At 41.3% G+C, this 9,237-nt stretch overlaps 1 protein-coding gene across 1 annotated transcript in view; it reads left to right on the forward strand.

Annotated features, from left to right (window-relative positions):
* The window catches only part of fndc3a (fibronectin type III domain containing 3A), a 47,183-nt gene that overhangs the window by 12,811 nt on the left and 25,135 nt on the right, over nucleotides 1–9,237 (forward strand). The window contains exon 3 of the mRNA XM_023405881.2: nucleotides 2,288–2,363. Coding sequence (XP_023261649.1) covers nucleotides 2,288–2,363 — 76 coding nt within the window. The remainder of the gene's footprint in view (nucleotides 1–2,287; nucleotides 2,364–9,237) is intronic.

Genomic DNA, 9,237 nt, shown 5'->3' on the forward strand with positions numbered 1-9,237 from the left:
GTCTCCTACTCCCACCCACCCCTCACCACCACCACCACCGCCACCATCCACACTTGCTGCTGACGCTGCTCGTGTGGGTGTGTATGAACATATGAGCTTCTCTGTGTGGCAGTCAAAGGGCTCTTTCCTCTCCCTGCTGAGCACATGAATGGGAACAGTGTCAGAGATGGAGGTGCTGATGATTTCTGTGCTTGAAGAGAACCATAACCAAAGCCCTTTGCCAGGGGAGTGTAGATTCTATGACAGCGACTTCCACAAGAGTGAGGTAACTGGTGCCCACACACGGTGCCGGGCAACAAAACCTAGTTGTGTGTGTGTGTGTGTGTGTGTGTGTGTGTGTGTTGTTGTTGTTGTTGTTGTTATTGTTGTTGTGCCGTTGATAAGGATAAGGTTAAGAGAATGATGAATTGGAGGGTGAAGTTACAGGCTGTCTTGATTTTTTTTTTATTAACATAATCAGACCTTTTAAGTGAATGGAAAAAGAAAATACGTCTTCAGTTCAGTTAATCATTATTTTTCATTTATTTATTAGTCATCAGACGACATTAAAATGGATTGAAAAGTTTGTTTCTTGGGCAAAAATGCACTTTTTTTTTTTTCTTCTTGCGAGGCTTCTTCATCTACAATTCTGATGCTCACGTCTGTTTTAACGACAGAAGAAGAATGACTCAGTGCAGGGTAGCAGTGTGTACCTGATATTTCCATCAGTCATGGTGAAGTCTGTGAATGGTGCGAGACAAAAATAGTTTAGAATTGTTAAGTTAATGGTTAAAGCTTAAAACATTCATGTAAAGCCTGATAACTACAGAGGAGGACAGCTGTTTCTCCACATAATAACAGGAATGGGTTGAAATTCTTCAGCACATTTTAATTTGAAATACTAATGCAGTCAGTACTTTAAAACATAGATGCTAATTTTTATTTTTTATTTTTATATTTCACTCAAAGTAAGGTTTAGATAACAATCACATTCTTTGCTGCCTAGATTTTTACTTATTTCATCTGCAACATCTGTCGAACCTTCCTGAAATCTAAGGTTATTCTTGTTTTTGAAAATGACTTTTGTAAACTACAACTTTTAGGAAAAAAAAGGTAAATTTCCATTGCATGAACACAGACTTAAGAAGTTATCAAGCACACAAAAATTCCAACCATTTCATCAGAATAAATTGAAAATGTGCACCTGTTATGAATATATTGTCATGTATGACAACAAAACCATAATTTCATGGGTTTAAGTTTAAGAGTTTTTTTTTTTGTTTTATTTTGTTAAATCCTTAACAATGATTAGCTGCAAGCAGGGGTTACATACCAAACTGATAGTTTTCTCGTTGTCATCTTGTTCCAGTTATTGGTGCATTTAAGTCATTCACAAACTCTGTAATAGGATTTGTACGACCATGAGGAACTGATAATACATATTTACTGAAAAAATGAAACTGTGTTTACTCTACTATACCTCTTCTTATCAATCAGTCTGAGATACTCGGGATTGTTTTGCTTGGAACTGGCAGTGAAAGTTGATAAGAGCTGGGGAGAATAAGAGCTTGTGTATTGATTGTGTGTGTTACATTAAACACCCCCTCTCACACGTGTGTGTACTCCAATATCCATGGATTCAATTATCCAGGTATGGCAGCGGTTATTGGTCTTTACATTTTGCCTTCGATATGAAAAAATTAATCTGTTGAAAAATTTATTTTTTCTTTTGCAATTTAATACCTGTTTATCCCCCGGGCTAAACTGAAGACGACAGTCCACACTAGAGAAAGGCTTGCCACCACCTCCGCCCCCCTCCCAGTCTTTTGCTCTCAGTTAATTACCCTTGATGGATTTTTGTCCAGAAAACAATGGGTATGAAGTATGAAGTTAAAGGTGATCATTTCTTTTGTTTGCTGCATATATTGTAAGCAGGCAGGCACCTGCCTCTGCCAGTGTCACCTGTATTTCAGGCTTTGCTCTCAATGAGAGACAGGATTTAAATATTTCCTACTATGATTTTCATGGGACTGTATTGTCAGTGTTAACACCAAACTCCATCAGTGTAACACCAAACGCTGCTAGTGTTAAGACCATTGTGTCTTTCACAGGAATGTCACTGAATGAGCTGTGGAAGAAAATTTTATAGAAATCTTACAAGATCCTGAGTGTGTATATCACAGAGCGACTTGTACAAAAAGTTGTCCATGTACAAAAGGGGCTTCGGTTTTAATGAGCCAGTTGCTGTAGAGCAAATGTAAAATTTAACTGAGACCGTCAAATGAAATGTCCCTTTGTGTCCCCACAGGTAATCCTGGTGCAGGTAAACCCAGGTGAGGCCTTCACTATTCGACGAGAGGATGGTCAGTTTCAGTGTATCACAGGTGAGAGAGCTGCTCATGTGTAACTTTTCAGTGTGACTGTGGATTTGGGTGCATGTTGTCTAATAATCCTGTTGTAAAACAAAATCACAAAATATGAATTTTATAATGCATATAATGTATATAGATATACTTGGACCTGTGTTCATTCATTAACCCATTCATGCAAGAGGAAAAGATTTTTAAAAGAAAAGATTTAAAATTTCTCCCTTGCGGCAATATAGTTTATATAATCACATTTATGAATCAATTTTTTAGAGTACACCCTTTCCACACATGTTTTACAAGGGAATTCAGTCAGTTATATACTACTAGCATATGTTTTTATACAGTTAAACCATATCCAAGCATATGGCTTCGATACGGACTAATTCCAAAAGCAACAAGATGAATGAAATGGTTTTATCTAGCTTCATTCAAGGGCATTTCCTAAAAGTGAAGACGGTGAAAATGAATAACAATATATTCAAAGTGGAGAGTGCCTGAGTGAGAGCAGATATGCACACATTCTCACTGTGCGAGTTTTAGGCCATTGTGATGGCCAGACAAATGGCTTCTTGGCTACACCGCTGCCGAAAAAGCCCCAGTAATGTATGGCTCATTTCAAATGCTTAATCTTCTACTTGTACCCTGACATCGATGGAAAGCTATGAGAGTTGTCTAAATTAATTTATACAGCAAATGGGTAATGCAGTTTAAAGGAGTGTCACAATATGAATAACATTTTCCTAATACTGATGTATATCACAATGATATGCAAATAAGGAAAAATGCAAAATCACAAAAAGATATTATCAAACTGATTTTCAGTGTAATAAATTGTTGTACTGTTATGCAAAACATCAGGCAGCTCTTCACAAATGTAAAAGAAAAACTGAAATAACAGTTGTTAACTATAATCCTGCTGGGAGTCATTGGTTTGGACAGATAATTTGGTCGTCTGTAAGAGCATCTGTAAGAATACAAATTGTATGTAAAGAAACATTTCCATAAAATTCAAAAGCACAAACCATAGCTGGAGAAGAGCTTTTTACTAGACATTTCTGGTTTGCTGATTAATAAAATGCACATGAACGTGTCATTTTTTTTTTCTCCCTCTAAAATTGACTTGCCTGTAAAAGACAACAAAATTCAAATGAGAGCTTAGACTGTCTGTGCCTGTATAAGCAATTATGATGAATCCGGAAGCTGTTTTAAGTTCAAGTTATTCACAGCCTCTCAAAGATTGTCATCTAACCACGAGTCTGGTAAAGGTTCTCGCAGCTGACGGGAAATTTAATGTAAATACGTCTCATCATGGTAGCAAGTGTAAGATTATAACAGGTCTAAGCAGAATGTGATGAGCAGAGCTAGATTTTTGTTTAGCCCCTTTTATTTCATTCACCCAAATTCATTCAGCTTTTTTCAGTGTGTGCAGTGAGAAAGGAGAGGGGGGTTGGCCAGGATGTACTCTGACGTGTTTTTACAGAAATGACTACAGGATGGTCTCATAGCTTCCTGGTTGTTCAATGACATAATTGCATTTTATGGTTCCAGCCCATAGAGAACAGGAAAGCTAGGGAGAATGTGTCACATGTATGCTTTAACAAAATTAGTTGTAGCTGATGCATTCAGGGGATAACAACGGACTAGAACAAGTTGACAAACCCCAGTAACAGTAACTGTGATGTTTATCAGTTTTTCTTACAACACTTCCACAAGAACAGAATGTGTCACTCTTTTCTGTACTGTCTTTCTAGTAATCAAAAAAACCCAGTCATTTTTGCCCTCCTCTGTCTTCCTGTTTAATCTGACAGCTGATAAAATGAACTACGCACCGACAGACTATCATAATGTAAAATAAACATATGGTATAATCGCAGTGTGTCGGTAGAGGAGCAAGGGCAGAACAGCAGTGTTGGAGTAGGATGTGTTACACATTCTTATTTGTCCTGATGGCTTGTCATTTCCTTTTCCTCAATTGTTTGCGATTGCGTTGGCTTTGTGACAGCAACAATGAAGTCTGGCTCCAACACGTCGCTGACATTGTGAACGGAAGACAGCTGGAGTAGTTGTAGGAGGCAGAGCTGTGGGCCCATAATTGTAAACGATTATGATAAAATGCAGTTGCCCGGGGGAAAACATTGATCTGAAAATGATTTGCTTTGTTTTGGCTTGCTCCACGGACACCCCTCCGTGTATTGACATTTCTGTGAGCTCACAGCCGCTCTTTCTCTTATTTATTTATTTATTTTTTCTCTTAAATTTTCTATTTAATTTGATAAAGAAAAATAAAAGATGTCAGCACGATAAAGCTTTGTGAGTGAATGTTTACTACCGGCCACAGCAGGCAGGCGCTCTACATCGTAGCATAAATCTAATGACCCATGTATAGACTAGTGCTCAATGTCTCACTGTTGAAAGACTCTGGTATTTTCTTGTCTGTTGCCTTTGACTACGACTCGTGACGTATATGAATAACAATGGGACAATGGGCCTGTGCAATAGGCCTCAGGCATCCAGGTTTAGATGACAAAGGAGAAAGTGTGTGTGAGAAAGCAGTGATATAAAGTGATGTTGCCCAGGCAGGATCATACAGTTTGCTCACGCAGAGACTCTTCTCCCCACTCCTGTCTGACTGAGCTCCCACACCGGCCCCCCATTATGAGCTGAGTAAACCTTCCTAATAGGGAGCGAGCATACATAGACTCTCCATCAGAGGAGAAACAAAGAGCTGAGAGGTGCCACATAGATCAGTGTGACTGCTACTAACTGGCCTGTCACAGGGTGCGCTCATCTCTCTGTGACGTGAATAGAGGGATGACTCACCGCTTGCGGTGCAAGGAGGGAGGAAGAAGTGTGTGTGTGTGTGTGTGTGTGTGTGTGTGTGTGTTTTTGCATGCGGGACTGCATGCATGTATGCGCATGCGGTTGGTTGGTTTTATTTGTTGTGTGCTCATAACAACAGACTATGCCTGTTCTCTTAAGTTTCTGTTGTGCATATTCCTGCTTTCAGCTCTAACCCCAGTACGTACTGACAGGGACAGCGTGACACTTCCAAAGCCAGGATGATCTGGTTTACATGTGTTTTTTCCATCCCACACCGATTTGTGTATTCAGTCATGTATTTTTAGCAGCTGGATGTGCGTAATCGCTACGTTTTAGCGCATGACAGTTTGTTTAATGCAAACAGACTTCTTAAAAAATGCAGTTTATAGAGGGCATTTGTCTTGGAGGAGGGGCTTTTAGAGAGGGCAGCTAATTAGAGTGGCCATTCAGCATCTTCCTGCTCACTATCCTCCTCACCATGAGGGCAGTTCCGTATGCGAGTGGACATGCCATCATAGCGACAACCAGGGCCCCCAGAGATCCCAGGGTCGGCCTTTCTCAGTGTCTGCCACTGCAGATTTGAAGGCTGTATCTCTGGCACCGAGCAATAGACCAGGTGACTGATGATGCAAGTCGGCATCAGGACCATTGGGTTGATTAGATCCACTTCTTTATCTGACTTAGTCTGTCGGTGATTCACATCACTTTGGATGATTCAGTCTGTGCTTGATGGCTGAAAGCACGGTCTAGTTCAGCTGGGCTTATTGAGCCTGATAGAGATGTGCCTGCTCCCACAAAAGCCAAGACAGCCATTCTGGCATCACAACAGGGTGCTAAAGAGAGGGTGAGTGAGTGTGTGTGTGTGTGTGTTTGCACGTCAGTATGTGCCTGCATACACCTGGCTCAGTTTGTAACCATGTTGCCTTTGTCCTCTCCCTTTTCTCTCTATGAGACACTGGTTGGTCAGCCGGCCCATGTGTCTACTTGTCCCTTATCTCTGATGCCATAGCTGTGAAACACCTCGCGTCATTCCTGATGGTGCTGCAGATGTGTTCTCTGTGTTTTCTATCAGAGGGACTTGAGGCTGTCACATCCCCTGTGTCTGAAACTGAGCAACCAGGATGTGCACTGTTGAGCATCTCATCTGACACTATGGTGAGGGAGTGTCCGTATTGTCAATACACTGGTATAATCTAAGAGAAATTCCCCTGGAATGTACTTTTAGGAAGCACTCACTGACAGAGTGAAAACATTGCAAGTGGTGTCATCAAGTTGAACTGCTTAAGACTGTTGCTCAGAAAGAAGTAGATCATACTTTATTTTGTCCAGCTACACTGGAAAGCAATACTTGTATATACCTGATCTGTATGGCCATACTGGAAGGCAAGGTGAAATGCTAGCTCTCATAGAGAGGTGGGAGATGAATATTGTTTAAATATGGGAATAACACATCTTCAGACAGTCTCTCCAGGAAGGTGTTCATATCATTGCACTCACCACAAATGCTTGTTGTAATAAATTAAGAAAAGAGGTCTTTCTCAGCTCCAGTCTCTCCAGTGGCCAGTCTTGGTGTCATTGTCGGTTTTTGTTAAGTTCAACATGGTTGAACACATGCAGGCCCCAACCCAAGCAGTTTTACTTGACTGTTCTGCTGCCTTTAGAAGTAAGTCATCGGGACAGTGCCGTATCAGTACTGGAAATATCTACATCGCAACTCTCAATTGACGTAAATTTAAGATGCAAAATCACCCCTACCTGAAACCTTATGTACCAGAATTGTCTTTTGGATAAATTATATGATCTGTAAATGACTCATATCTGGTTCTGGTATCACTTACAGACAGTTTTCCTTTAAATTAAATCCTGTTTAGGAATATTTACTTTATTTCCTATTTATTTCTAGCTAAATGGTTGTTGGTAAAGTTAGTGAATATAAATAGAAAATATATCAGATCATCTCCCCAGAAACACATCCCTCCTTTACTCATCCTGTCACTCATGATCTTCTTTGATACCCCGTCCCTCCTCCTCCCTGTTCTCACTTCCCACCCCTCTGTTTATTTATTTTACACAATAGCTGGTGAGGGGGCAGCAAGGACTCGTAGCAATCATGGAAGAGTAGGCTTGCATTGGGGGACTAGTGGCACAGGCATTGTGATTCCAGTGGTCACTCCATTATTTTAGCTGGGAATAGAGCATATAAAATTGCATGGGCTCTTGTGATCGTATCCATTAGGATTAAAACCATGTGCACCGTAGTGGTATGGCTGCATGTTTCCTCACCCCTCAGCACCTTTTCCCAAACAAAGCCCATCACATATGGTTCGCATAATTGGGCTGCAAACATCAGACACATTAACCACATTAGCACGCTATTTTTATACTCGCAGCCCCTCCCCCACCCCACCCCTAACTCGCAGGACATGTACACAAACATGCGAGCATGGACGCACACACAGGCGCGGTTCATTCACAGCTTCTGCAGTGAGTAGCTCTGAGAATGACTGAGCTTGTGACTCATTCTCCCATCGCTGCGTTGATACCAAGGGGAGAGGGAGAAAGGCTACAGAGGATGATAGAAGATGATGTGAGGGAGGGGTGTTCCAACAAACCTCTTGTTTCCTTTTCTTTTTCCAAGTTCAGTCAGGGGTGGGATGTTCAGGGAAGGGTGATTTCATGTCCACTCAGCTGTTTTTTTGTCTCTGTTGAATTATCAACATCACTGGGTTTGTGAGGTTAGCTTCTTGTAACAGGAGGAGACAGTGGTTTTAGAGTGGAATCATCATTTCCTGAACGGAGCCAAATAATTCATTATTGAAAAGGAAAAAAATCCGGCCCCTGTGGTCATGGCCCCTCTCTTGTTCTGGGTTTGTCTGGCTGAGAGCAGCAGCAGCAGCAGCAGCAGCAGCAGCAGCAGCGTGTGATGTTCTGTAATAAGCACAGCCATGAAGGTTACTGATTCCCTCCCCCCCTGTAAACATCACTCATGCCTGTGGGGTTGCGGATCCATGCGGATGCCTTGAAATATCAGGAATTCAGATAAAGTTTGCTAACGCCTAAAAATTTTTAAAAAAAGCTGTTCTAATTAAATCGTTGCATTGTTTACTGTACAGCTTCCTCCCTCTGGCTCTGGTTTGCGCGCCGATCAACAGAAACAGCCCTTTTCCCTCTTTTTTTCCCTCTTGCCTCCATTCCTCTATCTGCCTGGATGGGTGGTGTTTGGAAGCTAACAGGCATGTTTGTGGAGTGGCAGCCTGGCCCTGGTTCCGTAATCTACTAATTGCAAATCATTGCAAATTACTACCCTGTTAATTGATGGAAGATCTTTCCTGTGTGCTGGAAAATGTGCCATGCCATGCAGAAAAAACAAAAACATTTGCCACAGTGTCATCACTAAAAATCAAGGTTTAATTTTTTTTTCATTGACAGTTCAGTGTTTAGCCTCTTTCCCTTGCTTGGCTGTAATTATTAACTTATGTCAATGAATCTGCTTGCCTTCCCTTGCCCATCCTCTTTATTAGTGGAGAAAGACAATTTATTAACTGTGATTAATAATCAAGCCCGCTCCATCTTTATAGGCTCACAGTTAATCATGTTGCCATTGAGAGCTTATTGAGAGCTCCCATATGAAACCACACTGTCTCCTTCTACCTGTCTCGCTCTTGCCCTCTCTTTATTTTTTTAATTTTTTTTACACCCTTGCTTTAACCCAGCCAGCCTCTAGCTCGCTTGTATATCTCTGCTTTTTTTTTTATTCTCCGGATCTAATTGAGGGTTCATTTGTACATCCGATTAAACCTGACAGTTTGCTTGGATTGTTGCCGTTATTTCAGAGCCACGTCTGCCAAGTTTCCTCTGTTTGCGGTGAGCCTTAGAAGACCTGTGTGAAGTCCCACTTGAGTTTCTTTGTTATGATCTCCTATCCATTTTCAGAGGAAACAGGTTGGTGTTCAAAGTGGCCTTTACCACCCCTTGCGCATCTGTGAATGTACGTGTGTTGACATGCGCCTGGCCTTTGATAAGTCTCTCCCTCTGCTTTTTCACCCAACCTAAATAGTTACACCCCCCC

Source organism: Seriola lalandi, unplaced genomic scaffold, assembly GCF_002814215.2.
Source record: "Seriola lalandi dorsalis isolate HSWRI2012SDOR001 ecotype SW California unplaced genomic scaffold, Sedor1 jcf7180002054288, whole genome shotgun sequence".
NCBI classification, from domain to species: domain Eukaryota; kingdom Metazoa; phylum Chordata; class Actinopteri; order Carangiformes; family Carangidae; genus Seriola; species Seriola lalandi.